Raw genomic sequence first — 20,240 nt, 5'->3', positions numbered from 1 at the left:
CATTCAATTGTCACATTCACTGAATATCCTTGAAAATGAAGCGAATGTCCTTGGGGAAGATTAAACAAGAAAACAGAATGAAATAAAAAGCACGCAGTTGTTGGTTATCTATGCTGTGGCTCTATCACTGATAAATATATATATATCTAAACCAGGCGGTGAACCTTTGGGATCAGCCTGTGACAAACAGATAAATCAAGCAGTGCCTCCTTTCCGGCTGAGCTTGCAATGAGATTTCACACTTCTGATGCCAAAATCTGCCTGTCTGCATCTCCTTCGCTGCAATGTTTCAAGATGAACGATGCATTGTGATCACGTTGTTTAGATGCGTTTGTCGTACAACAACAATCCCGCTGTGTACGTGAAGCCCTTGAGTGAAACACAGAGGCCTGACGGATGTCCTAACACATTAGATCAAGAGATTCAGAGTGACAAACAACGTGGAGAGACTAATGTGTGGCAATAAAGCTGAGCTGGAGCTCCACTGACGTGCTAAATGTTGGCCAACTCAGCGGTGAGCGTCTCCCGCAGGCACAGCCACACAGAACGGAGAAAGCGTTTGATTCCATGCGGTGGACGACGAGGAGCGAACCAGGAGCGTCTCATTAATAAACATGATCCGGACCCTCATTAGCGAGAGCAGCGATCAGCATGCATCTCTCCAACCATCTACATCTTAAAGGGCCAAGAAGCTGTTTGACCCATCAAAAAGCTCTGAAAAACACATTTTCTGTCCTGTTTTAGCAAACATACTACTGAAACAGAAAGTTCCCTGCTGAAAAATAACACAAAAAAGTGTGCAAAAGCTGGGAGACTAGCTAAGACTAGCACAAACCAGCTTGGACTGATTTAATGGACCAATATCCTATACGTCACATCAGTGTTATTTTTGTATCATTGATACTGTTATAGTTTTTGTTGAATTAGACTGTATTCGTATATTTTCGTTTTAGTTAAAGGCAGGGTAGGTAAGTTTGAGTAATTTTGAAAGTATCCAAACTCCCACCCCCTTCCTTCTGGGCTCCTTTCAAAGCCACGCCCCCAAAACACATGAACGCGTGATGCCGACCGCTCAGCTTTCCCACCCAGCCTTTACAGTCTAAGAATTTTATTGCGCTTTCGTCATTTTTATGCCTACAGGTACGTTCACGTCATGTTGTAAATACCGTAATTACGAGATTTCAACTTGTAAAAAGCGTTCACGTCCACCTAGAGTTCGTAATTACAATCAGTAAGCTGTGAATTTTCCGAGAGCTCCCACTTGAACCACATGAACGCGTTGACATCTCGAAATTATGGTAATTGAGATATGACATGAATGGCAAGTTTTAGTTTTAGGTTTACACAACAAAAATGGAAAAGCATTTTTCGCGTACAGATGACAGTTTCCATTCATGTGGAGCAGCAAAAACGACTACAAATGTTGTATTCTGCTGCCAGGCCAGTAGTTGGCGATGTTACGTTGTAAAGAAACACTACGCCCCGTAGACTGAATACGTAACGCATGCGCATGACATCACCGGTTTCAAAAATTCACATTTTTGTTGATTTTCACAAAGACAATAACGGTAAAACTAGCACTAAAAGTTTGCGTTTCCCGCCTAAAAAATTAAAACGCGTAAAAAGTTTTACGTTTTTAGTTGAAATCGGTGTGTAAATGGCCCCTTGGTTATATAAGTACATAAACTTGAACAAAAACTGAATAAAAATAAGAAATGTTGCCTTGTCAACTAGCTGAAGTAATAAATTTAATATTAAGAATAAAATTAATAAAAATAAATAAAATAATATTAATACATTTAAAGTTTTCAAAATTGTATTTTAGTTAATGTTTTTATGGGTTTAATTTTAGTTTTAGTTAACAATAATAACCCTGCATCAAAGCCTGGGAAAATTCATGACTAATGTAAGTACTTTTGAAAGTTTCTTGAATTCTACAAACATTTTTATGTGCCCCTGCCAGCAAGACGAGCCATAAAATTTACATCAATTTTCCCAGAAAGAAAGAAAGAAAGACTGTAAATTTTAAAATGCTAAAAGTTCTCACAGCTAAAAGGCTTAGCTAAAGCCACAAAACATATTTTATTTTCATGAATCTATAAATTATGGATGGATCACGCTTCAATGCAAACAGAATGAACAGACAAAGCACCACCTAAATTATGGGTGGTAATGTTGCTAATGAAATAGTAAAACCCCAGGCTACACTAATGAGGGTTTAGCCATCTGCTGTGAATGCAATTAGTAGTTGAGCAGTTAATTGTCAGAAAAAAAGGCTTCCTAACTAGTACATTTGTCATTTTAAAGGCTCACCCACCTCAATGACTGACAGGAGAATTTCAGGGGCGGAGGATCCAAGAGCCATCAGGGTCAAATTGGACACGGTCTCGTTCCAGATTCTCACAGTGGCCACCGACGTTTCTCCGCTGGGCATGGTGATGGTCACTTCTTTCTCCTGGGTGAGCAGAAGGGAACATGTTAAGGATACAGACAGCTAGTCATTATTGCTAACTAAAGCCTGACAGGTTCTTGCAGCAGGGTCGTGCACCAGTTAGAACGTAATTGAATTTGAATTGAGGAAGCAAACAGAATGGAATTGAGGGAGGAATGGAATTTTCAAAATAAAAAATAATAATAATAATTTAATATTTTAATAATATTAAATTAATAAAATAATAAATTAATATCAAAATATGCAGAAAATATTTTATATAAATATATAAAAATATATACACTGCCGTTATTTTTATGTGTTTTGAATTTTTCATGTTTTTAAAAGAAGTCTCCTCTGCACACCAAGGCTGGATTTATTTGATTACAAATACAAGAACAAACCATAAAATTGTAAAATATAATTACAATTTTAAATAACTGTTTTCTATTTTAATATATTATAAAATGTAATTTATTCCTGTGATCAAAGCTGAATTTTCGGCATCATTACTCCAGTCTTCAGTGTCACATCCTTCAGAAATCATTCTAAAATGATGCTTTGCTGCTCAAGAAACATTTATTATTATTAAAAAAAATCAGGGTGAAAAAACGCCAAACTGTATAAAAACCCTGAGGCACAGACAACCATGACACTCACACTCCATAACTCAATAATTCGCCGCTATGCTGTCAGAGATCATAATTCTGGTATGGTGTTTTTATTGTTTGTACTTTCGTTGCACCTGAAGTCAGTCAAACTGTCATGGTTCAGTTGTTTCTTTTGAGATAGAAGAGTTCAAGTCTAGTTTTTCTGCCTGGTTTAGCCTGGAGGCTCTAAAGTGTGTGCGGCACAGCCTCTGATCCAGTGCAAATGTAAAGCTGGAAACACTTCCCTTATTAATTTGCAACTTGCATTACAGGAATTATGACTACCCTTCTGAATGATGCATCTAAGGCAGTCTGTGCTTGAATGGTGAGACACTCAAGTCAAGAACGGACTCAGACTGCTGATGCTGGTCAACAACACAATGATTTTTATTTTTTTTTTCTTTATGATTCAGTGCTAAAACATGCTAAAAGAAGGGAGAGATGTGTTAAAACATGATATCAACATGGTAAAACAGGCTAGCAACGTGCTAATTCAAGCTAGCAACATATTAAACATCTCACATTCAGTTACAGTCATGTTAAGGATACAGACAGCTAGTCATTATTGCTAACTAAAGCCTGACAGGTTCTTGCAGCAGGGTCGTGCACCAGTTAGAACGTAATTGAATTTGAATTGAGAAAGCAAACAGAATGGAAATGGAATGGAATTTTCAAAATGAAAAATAAATAAATAAATAAATAAATACAATAAAATAATAATTAATTTAATATTTAAACTATCAAAATATGCAGAAAATATTTTATATAAATATATACACTGCCATTCAAACATTTTGGGGATTGTACGAATTTTTAATGTTTATAAAAGAAGTCTGCACACCAAGGCTGGATGCTAATTTATACTGGTGATGTGTTAAAACATGTTATCTACGTGCTAATTCATGCTAGCAATATAGTCAAACATGTTAGTAACATGCAAATTCATACTAGCAATGTGGTCAAACTTAGTAACATGCTAATTCATACTAGCAATCCGAGATAGCAAACTGACATTGAATCAACGTGGAAATATGACATCGAAACAACGTTGATCTGACATTGTTTTGCTCATCGAATTAACGTTGAACCAACGTCAGACGCGTCATTCTTTCAAAACTAACGGAAAATCAACTTGAAATCAACGCGTTGTTTCAACGTTATGAAAGCAAACCAATTTTCGATTTCATTTAGCTTTGAAGAATGCCGCGTCTGACGTTGGTTCAACGTTAATTCGATGAGCAAATCAACGTTGTTTCAATGTCATGAGAGACGTCGTTTCCACGTTGATTCAATGTCAGTTTGCTGTCTGGGATGTGTTAAAACATGTTATCAACTTGCTTATTCATGTTAGCAATGTAGACAAACATGGCAATAACATCCTAATTCATACTAGCAATGTGTTAAAACATGTTATCAACATGCTTAGGCCTATTCATGTTAGCAATGTAGTCAAACATGGCAGTAACATGCTAAATCATACTAGCAATATGGTAAAACATTTTTTCAATATGCTAATTCATGTTAACAATGTGATAAAACATTGTAGTAACATGCCAATTCATTCTAGCAAAGTGTTAAAACATGTTATTGACATGCAAATTTAAGTTAGCAATGTGGTAAAACATGGTAGCAGCATGCTAATTCATACTAGCAATGTGTTGAAACGTGTTATCAACAGGCTAATTTATGTTAGCAACATGCTAAAAGAATGCTTCAGATTTCTGCACTTTCATGCAAACACCTGAAATTGTATATTTTGGCTTTTTCAAAATGTGTACACAATAAGCAGGCTCAGAGATGTTTAAAAATGTTAGCTCTTCCTTGGCTATTACACCTTTCTTGGCTAACATCTCCAGACTATTTATGGTGGTCTCTGGTGCTGTTTTCACACTTGCATTTCCCATGACCCTGTACACAAGGATGTTTTGACAAGGGTGTATGAGATTCTTTCTAGGGAACGCTTTGATTAATGAGGTAGACTCAGAGCTGTTGGCTTTGATTTGGCAAAGGAGAGAAACTCACCAGAGAGAAAGAAAGCGACTGACTCCTTACAAAAGAACCCTGTTAGCCAATTTAGATTAACATTGTGATGCTATTGTGTTTGTACCGGTGTTATTTTATCAGTGTAATACTAATTCTTGAAAAAAAAACTTGATCGGATTGTGTTAATTCATGCTATCAATATGGTAGTCATGCTAGAAAAGTTTTAAAACGTGTTAACAACATGATGATAATATGTAAATCATGTTAGTAACATGCTGAAACATGCTAGCAATGTGTTAAATCAACATATTAAAACATGTTAGCAATATGTTAAATGTTAAGAAAGCTAGCTACCATGTAAGAAAGCTAACATGTTAAAAACATGTTAAAACATGCTAATTCATGTAAGCTATGTGCAAAAACATGTTATCAACATGGAAAAAATGTTAACAGCGTGCGACAACATTCTAGAAACATGCTAATTCATGCAATGTGTTAAAACAAGGTAGCAACATGCTTATTCATGTTAGCAATGTGCAAAAACGTTATCAACATGGTAAAAATGCTATCAATGAGGCAATTAATGCTAACAACGTGCAACGACATACTAGAAACATATGCTAACCCAGACAGCAAACTGACATTGAATCAATGTGGAAACGAAGTCTCTCATGACATTGAAACAACGTTGATTTTGCTCATCGAATTAACGTTGAACCAACGTCAGACGCGGCATTCTTCAAAGCTAAATGAAAATCGAAAATTGGTTTGCTTTCATAACGTTGAAACAACGTGTTGATTTCAAGTTGATTTTCCGTTCGTTTTGAAAGAATGACGCGTCTGACGTTGGTTCAACGTTAATTCGATGAGCAAAACAATGTCAGATCAACGTTGTTTCGATGTCATGTTTCCACGTTGATTCAATGTCAGTTTGCTATCTGGGAATTCATGCTATCATTGAGCTAAAGCATGCTAGCAACACTAATTCATGTTAGCAATGTGCTAAAACATGCTAATGCTAACAATATATTAAAAGTTAGTTAACAAACTGTAAAATAAAACTAGATACATGCTAAGACATGCAAATCGCATGCTAAAAGGAAGCTATAAACATTTAAAACAGAGCTTTGTAAAGACAATAAACATTTGTCAGCAAACCTTACTATAAATAAACTATAGTGTTTATTAATGTTTTGAATTAGCTTTTATTTTTATGTTTACAGTTTAAGTATAACTTCAAGTAATTTCGTATTTCTATATAAGTTTTAGTTTTTTAATTTTTCTACAAAGCTTTAATTTATTTTTATTTCAGTTTTGGATATATTTGTGACTCTATCCTGATGGTGCAGCATTTCTCAGTTTTGTCAGTTTTATTGGATTCCAGATTTTTTAATGATTTATTTTAGGATGCTAGAGCTGTGTGAAAAAAAAAAAAAACATTTGCTACATCTGGCTATTTCAAATTCAGCAGTTATGTATTTAAAACTAGAGATTTTGATTTATAAGTTATCTTCTGGCTGAGAAACTAAAACTAAAGAATTGAAGGAAATCTAGCCTCCTTTATAAAAGCATTTTGCTAATTTTCCTCTTCCGACAGGTTTATGGCGCATGAGTCAGGAGGTGATAAGAGTAGGCGATCTACCCTTGACAAGTGTTGACGAGTCAGCCGTTTTAGCAGAAAGAAAGAAAAAAAACATCAAGCACACTGCAAGCATTTGCATCCCATTAAATGTTCAGAGGCTGGAGAAACAGTCACGATTGTTTTTATTTTAATAACCCCAATTACTAGCTAAAGTCAAGCTCAGGTGAAGGCTATGCTTTTAAAAGAAGAGTTCACCCCAAAATGAACATTTTGTCATTGTTTACCCAGACTCACGTCATTCATAACCAAACATATGCAGTTTTTTCCATAAAACAAAAAGGAAAACTTTTTTATTAGTCTTCACTTTGCTACGTTTTATATGACAAAAAAATCCCATAAGAATAAGAAAAAAAATACTTCATGACCCATGCACTGAATTTCAAGTTTCTGCAGAGATAGTCATACAATCACTTTATTCAATAAATTCATCTAATTATATGGTTTTCGCAAGTTTCATAACCAAATGCACCAGTTTGACATTCAGTACAACTTGTGTCTTTTATTTATTTAAGCAAATGCAGAACAATAAGTTCATGCGTTCATGACATCAAGGCTAGATAATTGTAATGCTCTACTGGGTGGTTGCCCTGCACGCTTAATAAACAAACTTCAGCAAGTCCAAAACGCAGCTGCTCGAGTTCTTACCAGAACCAGGAAGTATGACCATATTAGCCCGGTTCTGTTAACCCTGCATTGGCTGCCTATTAAACATCGTATAAATTTTAAAATATTGCTGATTACATACTGTAAAGCACTAAATGGTTTGGCTCCGCAGTACTTGAGCGAGCTCTTAACGCATTATAGTCATTCACGTCTATTGCAATCTCAAAACTCCGGCCAGTTAATAGAATTTCAAAATTTCAAAGTCACATTTATTTATTTATTTATTTATTTTTATATAGCGTTGGTGGTAGATCCTTTTCCTGTTTAGCACCAAAACTCTGGAACAATCATATTTTCCGGGAAGCAGACACAATCTGTCAGTTCAAATCTAGACTAAAAACGTGCATGACATAATAAACCAATGTGGTTGAAAGACCACTTTGCGACAATATGGTTTTGGGAAACAGTCGTGACCAGTGGTGGAATGTAACGAAGTACAAATACTTCGTTACTTTACTTAAGTACATTTTTCACGTATCTTTACTTTACTTAAGTACAATAAATAGTGCATACTTTTTACTTTTACTTCGTTACATTTTGCAGCAATTATTATACTTTCTACTCCACTACATTTCTACAACTTCTGTTACATTTTCGTTACATTTTCCCCTGCCAAAACGTAATCTGACCATCCGTCCGTTGCACGTTTGTCTCACCAGTGACGTTTGGTTGCCATAGATACAGTATATCAACCCGGTCACACTAAATGCGTCTCGCACGCAGTGTGTTTATCTTGCAACTCATACGCGAAAATTTGTTTTTACGTGCATAGGAAACACACCGTGTGTAATATATGTTTGGTTTGGTTAGGATTATGGCAAGCCAAGAGGTTCAGAATTACACCATAAATTAATCGCGTTTACTGCCAAACATAGTTATTAACATATAGTAAGGATAAGCATGTGTATATTGCCTAATTGCAAGCTTGTTTCAGAAATGGTGACATTTTTTTCCATCATTATTGAACATCATTATAGGAGTAGGCTATTAGGTTGAATGAGTTAGAATTAAATGTTTTATTAATCATTAGAAAATAGACATTAAGATAAAAAATTGTTATGCAAGTACTTTTACTTTTAATACTTAAAGTACATTTAAAATAAAGTACTTTTTACTTTTTACTTAAGTATGGTTGTCATTGTGTTACTTCTACTTTTACTAAAGTAAATATTTATCTGGGTATTTGTACTTTTACTTAAGTACTGAGATTCAGTACTTCCTCCACCACTGGTCGTGACTGGCTAGTTGATTTCTTCAACGATGCCTCATACTATGGTTGTGAAGCAGCGAGCTACGTCATTTTACGGGAAACGCACCCGAGACTGATTATCTAACAATTAGAGAACAGAGAACAACAAATATATTACTACCCAGTCTGTCAGTAATGCTCGGTTTAGTTCCTGTCTCTATGAAGCCCCTCCTTCTGAAAAGCACACTGTGCTCTGATTGGTCAACTGGATCAGCATGTTGTGACACTGATATAGCAGCGCAGTCTCATCCCAAGACGTCATACAACTGACGCTTTTGACCATACGTCAACATCCGCCGTTTTAGGGTACCCCAGTTTGGTTTGAAATGTGCTGGGGACAGAGACGTATTCGGAAGGGCATTTTCAAAAGTGCTGGGTACAATGACGCATTCATTCTTTTTTTCTCTTTCGAGTAGGTCATGTTTCGAAAGACGATGTCCTGTAGCTTCCTGTTGTACATAAATAAAAATGAGCACAATGTCCGAGTATAGTGAGTATATAGAGTATATACGCCCTTTGTTGTAAATGTACAGTAGTGGTCCCGAGGTAGAATTTTTGCCTAGCGTGTCGGGACTCGGGAGGTTCGAGGTTTCTATCCGCACTCATATAGTTTTTTTCCCCCTCATCAAAACCAATAATGTGTATCAGTGGTTGAATTGATATAATGTTTATCAGTGGTATGTTTTGATGGGGGGAAAAAATATACGAGAGTGGATTAGAACCCTAGGACACTTTGTGTGCATTTTGATTTGTGATTTTCATCTCTGCAACGGACTGAAGCGCATTTCCGAGAGAAGACAACACATTTCAGTGCTAGATCGCCTGTTATTTAAAGGGATACTCCACTTTTTTGGGAAAAAGGCTTATTTTACAACTCCCCCAGAGTTAAACAGTTGGCTTTTACCATTTTCGAATGCATTCAGCCGATTTTCTGATATTTAGAAGAATATCAGTAAACAGTAGGGGTGTAACGGTACATGTATTCGTATTGAACCGTTTCGGTTCGAGGCTTCCGGTTCGGTACGCATACAAACCGAACGATTGCTTGGACCATTTTTTCCTGCCGGCAAATTTCGTGCTGACGCGGCCAACACAACGTTGCGCAACATCAAATGGCAAGCGTAATGAAAGCAGAACGAAACTGCGCTACTCGTTATGTGCTTCACGGATCGTTTATCAGTTCGGACCAGCAACATCTGTGCAGCGCGAGCCGATCTCGATCAAGCAACACTGTTACTACACAGCGAGATCCGGTAAAGAAAACATTTGAATTCGCCACTGAGGTAATAACATCGCTGCGAGATCTAGTGAGATGCATTCACATTTCTCCGTTATTAACCATAGATCTCTATTAGATCAAACAGCGCTGTCATGGAAACCAGGAGAAACATTGTGCCGTGAATGAACTAGTAATACTTTACGTCCACAGACCAGCAACATTCACCATGGATTTAATAGTAACACTAACTGGAACCAGTTTGGCTGGAATGGTGAAATGCTTTCAAGTACTTCACACATCTTTTTCCAGCACTTCAAAATTCAAATATTATATAAATAAATATATATTTAAAAGTTATTTTTAATGTGATGACCAAAACATTATTTGTTCATCCTTCAAAGATGACCCCTATTTATAAACCTGAAAGTTTCAAGATCTAGGAAAACTCAGACTTATTTAAAAATATTTTTTTAAACAAATAGGAAATTTCTCTGGCATTTCTTTCTTTTTGCTGTATCGAAAACGTACCGAACCGTGACTTTAAAACCGAGGTACGTACCGAACCGTGATTTTAAAACCGAGGTACGTACCGAACCGTGATTTTTGTGTACCGTTACACCCCTAGTAAACAGACAATTTCTGGTCTTATTGACTTCCATAGTATATATTTTTTCCTACTATGGAAGTCAATGAGACCAGAAACTGTCTGTTTACTGATATTACTCTAAATATCAGAAAATCGTCTGAATGGATTCAAAAACGGTAAAACTCAACTGTTTAACTCTGGGGGAGTTGTAAAATGTAAAATTTTCCAAAAAAAGTGGAGTATCCCTTTAACAAGTAAATGAAACGAATGCTGTTAACTGAAGATGTTTTATTTGTATTGGTACATCTGTGACGTGAGATGTTTCAAAAGTGGTGGGGACAAAATCGACCAGGCCAACAAGGAAGAAAAGGAATAGTCGAATAAAGTCGTTATTTTTGTTTGCTTTTTCGCACAAAAAGTATTCTCGTCGCTTGATAGACTTATAGTTGAGCCACTGTAGTCACATGGAATATTTAAACATTTTCTTCATTGACTTTCTGGGCCGTCAAGAGCCAGTCCCGGAAGTCTATGTGGTAGTTATACAGCTCTTCATTTGTGTTCCGAAGACGAACGAAGGTCTTACGGGGTTGGTACAGCATGGGGGTGAGTAATTAATGACTTAATTTTCATTTTGGGGTGTACTAACCCTTTAACTAGAGGCATAAATGCAACTCCTAAAGTGAGGCCTAAGAACTGTTTACCTTGGAAAATGATCATAATATAATCAATCATAATTTTCCTCCTTATGATAGACAGAAACGATTTTGCAATTATTGCAAGATAGTGAAGGTTATGCAGATTGAGAACTCACCTGTGACGTGATGACCTCGATGGATGCCATGAATCTGTCGGCGATGATGGACACTCCCAGAAACATGTACATGAGCGCGGCGAAATAGATGACGGCCCGCATGATCTGCTCTCCGAGACTGGGATTGACAGGCATCCAAACGGGAAGGACGATTCCAGGCTTGCACTCCACAGGTTCGCTGCACTTTTTTTTAGGAACGGGTCCATCGCTGTCATCGCTCACGTTATAGGAGAGCTCTGAGGGAAACGCTGAAGGAGCGAAGGAGGGCGGGAGAGACGGTTCTTCGCGCTGGGATTCGGGAGAACAGGATGGGGGCAGAGAAAGGACGAGGACGAGACTCAGAAAGAGGATGGAAGAGCGTCGAGAGGAAAACGGTGCCATGATCTCACCCCTCAAAAGGCTTCTGGAGTTCAGAGGAGAAGAAATAAAGGAGGTGATTGAACACGGAGAGGAACCAGCCCGCCGGGGGACCTGGGGAGAGAAGAGGGAAGAAAGGAGACTTTAATGGCAAGAAAAGCAACCGAAAAGGCATCTGTAAATGTCATCATCAGAAAAACAAATCTCACGCAGCTTTAGAGGAACAGCACTCGCAATCCAACATAAATATCTCCAGGCTGCAGCTTTGTGCGGAGCAGCTCCTGCTCGCTTTTATAGCGGAGTAAATCAAGATGATTATAAAAAAAAAATATGTGAGATGCAGCAAAAACAGACCTTGGTAGAAGAATACACAGCGTAGGCAATGAAAATCATCGCTTTCATTAGGTGAAACACGGTTACAAGGACACCAACAAAAACATACAGCTCATGATAAAGCAAGCTTAAGGGATGGACAACTCAAATAAGAATGAAAAAACAGTGTAAATGCTGCCAGGACAGAGGATTATGTCCTCCGCAGGTCTCAGAGAGGGACATCTGTGTGTGCAAGGCTTTTATTAACTCAGATGCTCAAAAACCTTCCTGTACTTTCACAGAGTCAAGCAAACACACACACACACGCAACCAAAGGAAAGTTTTAATGCTCAGATGTTACTCTTTCATATAGCTTTAGAGACTGGGCCAGATTTACTAACAGCTTGCGTCAGCACAAACCCTCTATTGCTGTTAGAAAACTAACGTCAGGATTTCATGCTGTGAAAAATTACATAGCGCTGGAAAGGCGAGGACAGGGTTATTTTTGCGACTGAATTGCATAGGAGTTTCCCTTTCAGACGCAACATCTGGGAGGAGAGTGTTTAAATGAAGCATGCATGGTGATTTGGACGCTATTATTTAAAACTGTAAATAAAAACGTCTAAGTTGCGCTGCTCTTGGTAGATTGTGTTGGTCATTATGGAAATGATCCGGCTGCGTCTGTTCTCTAACTTGCGTGTCGTCAGTTTATCCGGAGCTTTCCTTTCCCATTGGCACTTTATGGGATTGTCCTGTTTAGGGTTTATTTAGACGCTAATAAAATCTGGCCCTAGAAATGGAGTAGTCAAGTTATGTTTCATTGCAAGAATCAACTTCTTCTCAAATATCTTAGGAGGAGAAAAAGCTACTAAAAAGATTGTTGATGAATATGAAGAGAATAGAGCTATTAAATCAATGTGGATATCCAGCAAGTGAAATTGAAATATTGAGAAATAAGATATTTTTTGTACTTGTGTTATTATAATATTTATGAATAGATCGTATTAGCTTTTTATGTTTTCAGATTTTATTTAAATTTAGTTTCAGTTTGAGTTTTTGAAAGGTTTGTGATTTTGTAAGTTTTTATATTAATATTTCAATAAAAAATTCATATACAATAGCTATAATTTATTTACATTTTTTCAATAACAGTTTTGGTAGATTTTATAATTTTGCATAAAATTATTTTAGTTAGTTGTCAAGGCAAAATTTTCATTTACATGTAAGTTTTTTAAGTTTAAGTATTCCATCTAAAATGTATATTTTATTTTATTTCAGCTTTATTTGAATTACCACAGTTCCCTTTCGTCCTGGGAAGTGGGAACTCGGACGTGTCGAGGGTTACATACGTAACCGAGACATTTTTTCAAAATAATTTTAGTCATAGTGATAACGACACTGTTAAGGAACTTCAAGAGAAACACATCATGGGCCGTATTTTAATGATCTGAAACACAAGTATCAAGCGCAAGTAACTTTATGGGCGGGTCTTGGGAGCTGTTGCTATTTTCCCGGCAGGATAAATGACTCTTGAGCTCGACACAAGTTTAAAAGGGGTTGGTCTGAAGTAGCTTCATTATTCATAGGTGTGGTTTGGGCGTAACGTGAAATAAACCAATCAGAGCGTCATCCAACATACCCTTTAAGAACAGGTGCGCATGTTGCATAAAGGATTGATATTATTATGGCGGATTTACCAGGAGCGTTCACAGCTGAGAAGACCGACGATCTTGTCAGGACAGTGAAAGACAGAGAAGTGATGTTGTATGGGGATGGCAGCGTTGGTTAAACATTATATATATATACTGTATATATGTGTCTTGCCACTATTGGACAAACAGGTCTGATCCGTTACTACAATTAGCCTGAAAAATTTGGGTAAATGTGTAAGTTAGATTTAGGCCGACATTTATTTTTCCCTCATGTGTTAATATTTTTCCTTGTTATAATGTATGATTTGCAAAAATAAAAACGGCTGAATCTGTGTTGATGAGAGAATCAAAGTGTATGCTCGTTGCGCACCCGCTACATATAGCCAAGCAATGCGCGATTAAAAAAGCATTAAGAACAACGCGCCATGACTTTAGACTAGGTTTTTTTCTGGTCAGTGGCGCAATTGTTTTCTGAAACTGCAAAATAGCACTAGGGAATGTTTGCGCCGACACACGCGATCCACCCAGGGAGCGTAAGTTCATTTCCTAGTTTACCGACGTGCGTCTGTGGAGGAAAAAGCCCACTTTGCGCGGATGCAAAATAGGAATGATACATGAGTCAGTGTATAAAGTCATTTGCGCCGGGTGCAAGATAGGGCCCCAAGTGAGCTGAGCTGTTAAAGAGCAAACTTTGAGCAGTTTGATGTGGTATCGTGATACACATGAGCACCATTCAAGAGCTCTTCCTAAACTCTAGAGGAGACGCATGTGAGATCATTGGGTGCTTTTCCCAGGAAAAACATCTGAGAAGCAGAACACTCCCTATGTAATCTAATTGTTGTCTAGGAGAAACATTTTAGACATTAGAGATTTCATTAGTGATTTTTTCTTTCCAACACACACACACACAGACAGACACACACATGCTGATTTATAACACAACAGTGAGTGCAAGCGTGCACGGCTCTTTCTCTCTTTAAATGTAATTTTACAGAACAGATATTGAGATTTTTCTAAATTCAGAGCACATTTTCCATACTCACTCACCCTCGTTTTTCTTTCTATTGTCTCTTTCTAAATGGCCTTATTCCATCACGGAGTAGCTCTGTGTCCAAAACAAAGTTTGTCTCCCTTGTCTCAGTCAGAATACTAAACAGCGAGACAGAGCCGCATTGTGCTCGTGTTTCACGCAGTGATGGGTTGCATGGAGGATAGTGGGTTGCCCCCTCATTAACACAGCATCTCTCTCTCTCTTGACGTAACAGTGTTTGTATGACTGCCGGCAAAGACTGAGTCATAATACAGCGTGAGCTAAAATAACCTGGATGCAGAAACTGTCTTTGTCTCTGCCGTAAAACCACCTCAGGGAGAGAACCGGCACTGAACTCATGTTTCTTTTAAAACGGCATATTAAAGGCGGTACAAAACAGGCTGCTTTGGATATCACGAGAGACTGTGAGGAGATCGTGCACGCTGCTTATGGGATGATGGAATGAGAGACACTGAGAGAGAAACTGAAAAACTGATCAAACTATTTCAAACTCCGAACTGAGCCGCAGGACGGGAGACGTAAAAAGGCACATTAAAACTAGCCATCCATCCCAAAAGTATGAGCAGCAGTAATAATGATGCTTGCCTAAGCAAACAATAAAAACTGATGTCTGAAGGATCTTCATTGGCATCTTTGGAACCTTAAACAATCCATTGCACATAAAGTTATTTATAGCATGAGCTTAAAGGTTGATGATGTGGAACTAGAAAGGGTAAATGAAAACAAATTTCTTGGAATAATATTAGACCACAAACTATCCTGGATACCTTCATCAAAACGATCTAAAACAATAGATATATTACATAAAAGTACTTACTAAATATGCCTTCTTTGTATATTCTGTATTGTTCTCTTATTGTTCCATATTTTTCTTACTGTGTTGAAATATGGGGGCATGCCTACACTACAAACACAAAACCCATTTTTATTTTACAAAAAAAAAAAAAGCTATAAGGATAGTCAATCATTCCCTATATAACGAACCGACAAATTCAAATTTTATGATTTAGTCAGTCTGAATACCGCCGTGTTTATGTTCAAAGTTAATAGGAAAATAGTGCCTGAAAATATACTGTATTTGTTTGAAAACAGGGAACAGAAATATAAAATGTAAATTTTATATTTAAAATGAACACCATCACGGTAAAAGGGGTTGACTTGTGGAATGGTCTCACCAATGATCTTAAGAGGAGCAATTCCTTTCATTACTTTAAAAAACAGTTTCAAATCTGAATTTTTGACAAATATTCGGATGCTTACGAAAAATTGTCTAAGATAATTTTATGCATAATTGTTGTGCTTAGATTTCAATAATATAAGTAATAAATAAATATTTGTAATCAAGTGCAGAGGTCTGTATGTATGCATGCATGTATGTATACGAGTATATGTGTGTATGTATGCATATGTTTATACATGTATATTGTTTACGTTCACATTTTGATGGGTAGATGTTGTTTTGTAATTAGGGTAGGCAGGTTCAGCCTACACCTGTTCGGTTACCTTTTTGTTTTGTTTGTAATGAATTTGACATATATTCTGTTTTATGTTTAGTAACCGAATAAACCTTTATTCATTCATTTATAGTGGAAAAAGTTTTGATTATTAAAAAGTTTCTCACCATAAGGAAAACTTTTTTTTTTTTTTTGAGATGGTTCTTCTATGGTATCACTGCGAAAGCCACCTTTTGGACCCTTTATTTTAAAGAGTGTACATGATGTACTGTATGTTAAAGAGGACCTATTATGCTTTTTTCCCAAGTTCGTCCTTTTTTAGTCTGTAATGTTTCTGTTTGAGCATGAAAAAGCTCTGCAAAGACACTCTAGCTAATGTTATTCTCTGAAGTGTTTCTGAACTCCCTGAAACGCCTCCATTGTAGTCTTGAGTTTCTTCTGGGAACACAACACACTGATCCAGCCGACCAATCAGAGCACAGTGTGCTTTTCAGAAGGAGGGGCTTCACAGAGACAGAAACTAAACAGAGCGTTACTGACACACTGGGAAGAGAGGAGCTGCAACTATGGAGTATATGGGAATATAATGTGTGTTGCATGAAACCCTTTTCTATTAGAGCCCAAAAACAAGACTTTGAAAAAGGTCATAATAGGTCTCCTTTAATGTTTTTACAATGTTTGTCATGCTAATGATGTGTTTTGAAAGGAGAGAGAGAGAGAGATTGGCAGCAGTGTGAGAGTCCGGCTCATAGATATTCCCCCCACGAACCGGCCGTTTCAATAGAGAGCCACTGAAGGGCTGGTGAAGGCGATACATCACAGAGAAATGAAGCAGAAAGTACAATCATAAAACGGTAAATAAAATAGTGGATTGAAAGCAAATATTTCTATGAATCTCACGAAACCTGTCGTCAACATGGTTGGTTCAAAATAAACAAGAAAACATATTTTGCTTAAAGAAAATAAAGCATAAATTTAGGAGCTTTTTTATTTTATTTTGTAAAATACGTTTGCCCACCCTGCAGATTGAAGGAGCATCAGCAGTTTACTTATGGATGCAATTCACATAAAAATAAAAAGTGCAGCCCTTCCCCTTCAGTCAGTTATTGTTCAGAACCATATTTGTACATTGCGACATTATTTCCAAAGTCAAGTCTATAGACTTCTATATAGAACCCTAGGGTTCTTTACTCAATGTTAAAGAACCCTTAATGGCAAAATAGATAAAAGTCTTAAATAATTGCATAATACTTTCATGTTTTACTTTTAATGATTACATTTTTCAAGTTTACGAGTAGGGTTGGGTATCGTTTGAATTTGAATGATTCTGATTCCGATTCCGATTCCTTGTTTCGATTCCGGTTCCTAACGATTCTCGATTTCGATTCTTTTAAGAGGCAGGGTCAAAAAAGTTTAGCTAACCTTTGCTAACCAACGGTCTTTCTGAAGGAAATACTCCTTCTGTCACAAATACTTGTCACAAATTTTGCATTTTGCCGAGATTTCGTTAATTTTTAGAAAAGTGAAGCCTACTCATGTTCGACTCGCGCGGTTATGCCAACACTTCAGGTAGATGCTTTTTCGCTGGTGTTGTTCAGCAGTTTCTTCTTCCGCTCGGCGGACTGTGAATATCGAAACTAGGAATCGAAATTTTAACTTTTGAACGATTCCGGGAAAAACGAAAAGTTAGTCCCGGTTCCAATCGATACTCGATTCTCGATACCCAACCCTAGTTACGAACTGCTTAGTAGACTGTTAGGTAAGGGTTAGTTGTTTGGGTTTGGGTGAGTAGAATAAGTTGACATGATACGTACAGTAGAAAGAATTTCTGTCGGTGGAGCATTGAAAAAAAGTGTTCGCTAATATTAAAAGAGTAGTTCACTTTTAAAAAAAAACTTTTGCTGATAATTTACTCACCCCCATGTCATCCAAGATGTCCATGTCTTTCTTTCTTCAGTCGAAAAGAAATTAAGGTTTTTGATGAAAACATTCCAGGATTTTTCTCCATATAATGGACTTCAATGGGAACCAAACGGTTCAAGGTCCAAATGAGTTTCAGTGCAAACTGTTCAAAGGGCTTTAAACGATTCCAGACGATGAATAAGGGTCTTATCAAGCGAAACAATCGCTCATTTAATAAATAAATAACAAAGTTTAAGTTTTATAAGCTCAAATTGTCGCCTTGCTCTGTTCACGTTCGTGACTCTCCTGTTCAAACTCGTTCATCAAAATGAACAAATCTTTTCCCGAGTCAACTCGTTCATTTCGTTCGTTGAATGAACCAAATGACACGAAAAAAGATTCGTTCATTTTGATAAACGAGTTTGAACAGGAGAGTCACGAACGTGCGTCACAGAACAGAGCAAGGTGACCATTATAAAACCTAAACTTTGTTGTTGTTTTTTTTAAATGAGCGATCGTTTCGCTTGATAAGACCCTTATTCATTACCTGAAATCGCTTAAAGCCCTTTGAACAGTTTGCACTGAAACTGTCTTTTGGACCTTGAACCGTTTGGTTCCCATTGAAGTCCATTATATGGAGAAAAATGCTGGAATGTTTTCATCAAAAACCTTCATTTCTTTTCGACTGAAGAAAGAAAGACATGGACATCTTGGATGACATGGGGGCGAGTAAATTATCAGCAAAAGTTTTTTGAAAAGTGAACAACTCCTTTAAGCAGACAGTCTACAAATACTCTACTGAGAAGTTGCAAAACGGTTTAAAAAGTTATTTATCGTTAGTAGAATGTCTAAAGTGGCCCATTGAAATAAAGTGTAACCAAATAATTTAATTAAATCTATAAAATCATCTCATAATAGGAAGCCCTAAAAGGTTCTATATATGAAGCGCCAGACAAAACCCTTTAAAGTTCTATATGGAATCTTTTATAGCATCACAGAATGCAAAAATAGGATTTTAGCGTCACCTTCCATTGAGCGATTCTTAACTGTCATGAAGCAAGATATCAGGTTTCAGAAAATAAATTCTTACATTTTTCATTTTAAATTGGGAATCTGGACAGGGGATTCACCATATGCATCCCCCCTCTCTCTCTCCTCTCTCTTCTGTCACACATACAAACATCCCCACGTGCGCAGTGATTCATCCATTTAGCTGTTTCAGCAAGTGCACTCACATGCCAAAGCCAGTGCGCACTGACCACGGCACACGTATTTACACACACACTGATGCAGCATTTCTTTTCAGGCTATTCTCAAACAGATATAGAAGTTCACTCTTACATAAACAAGCTATGTGCAACTATTCAAACTAGCACTGATAGAGCACTTACAGTCATGGCGAGGCTAAACATAATTCTTTATTCTACCAAAAAGCTTTCCGGAAACACTCTGCCATGGCTCATTTCAGCTGCTGACCTTGAGTTGTCTGATAAATATGTGCCTGCTTGTGTAGAAATGAGAAACTTGAGGCTTTTTCCTTTTTATTCCCCTAAACTCACGACTACAGACTCATTAAATCCAACCCGGAAACTATTTTCTTTTCAAGAGCTTTTACTTAACTTCCATTTTGTATCTTACTGGATCTATGATGTATCTTCCTGTTATACTTCTGCGTATTTTGTACTCGTGCTTGTTAAAATGTATTATTGTTCATTTAATTATTAAGAAAACAGAAAAACAATGCATTACCCACACATTAACTGTTGAAAAGCAGCATTATCCATCCATATATTTAAAGACACAAGAATAAACATCAACAGATTCTGTCGTCAACTGCCACAGAATATAGAGAAATAAATAAAACAGCACGGAATTAAAATATGCAACTGCTCTGAATTTGTAATGAACAATACTTACATTACACATGTTGACATAATCCGCATTTAGCCAATGATTTTTCTTATCCGGATGAAATCTCATTCCTACCCTCAGATATGAGGGCCGCTGTTCAAATGAAAGCTACAGCCCCGGCGTGCATCACTGAGCATGTCAGTATACATTTTCTGTGTGCTTTTAAAACGCACCGTGACATTTTACATTGCTGAATCTGGACTTGTAACTCAATTTAACTTTTCGAGTACAGAAACACATTACTTTAGCAGCATCTTATCATCGCTGAAGGAATCGGTCATTCGATTTGAATGAATATTTTTAATGCATTTCATTTTAAAACAGGTTCCTATTTATTTCTTAACGTCATCTAAGATGCATTTTCATT

At 37.0% G+C, this 20,240-nt stretch overlaps 1 protein-coding gene across 5 annotated transcripts in view; it reads right to left on the bottom strand.

The window, feature by feature from the left end:
- slc8a2b (solute carrier family 8 member 2b) overlaps window positions 1-20,240 on the bottom strand; it is a 179,640-nt gene that overhangs the window by 22,751 nt on the left and 136,649 nt on the right. For 2 of the 5 annotated variants that reach the window (XM_089121526.1, XM_089121527.1), the window contains exons 1-3: window positions 11,946-12,064; window positions 11,235-11,705; window positions 2,318-2,455 (exon numbers count right to left, since the gene is read on the bottom strand). In XM_089121526.1, the coding sequence (XP_088977652.1) occupies window positions 2,318-2,455; window positions 11,235-11,705; window positions 11,946-11,993 (657 nt within the window). In that variant the 5' untranslated portion in view covers window positions 11,994-12,064. Of the gene's footprint in view, window positions 1-2,317; window positions 2,456-11,234; window positions 11,706-11,800; window positions 11,905-11,945; window positions 12,065-20,240 lie in introns of those variants that run through there. The other 3 variants (XM_039678864.2, XM_039678867.2, XM_039678866.2) reach the window with 2 other exon arrangements.

This window comes from Pimephales promelas, chromosome 16, assembly GCF_988280905.1.
Source record: "Pimephales promelas chromosome 16, fPimPro1.hap1.1, whole genome shotgun sequence".
NCBI lineage: Eukaryota > Metazoa > Chordata > Actinopteri > Cypriniformes > Leuciscidae > Pimephales > Pimephales promelas.
Note: the sequence above shows the minus strand (reverse complement) of the source record. Positions and strands in the feature narration are given on the sequence as shown.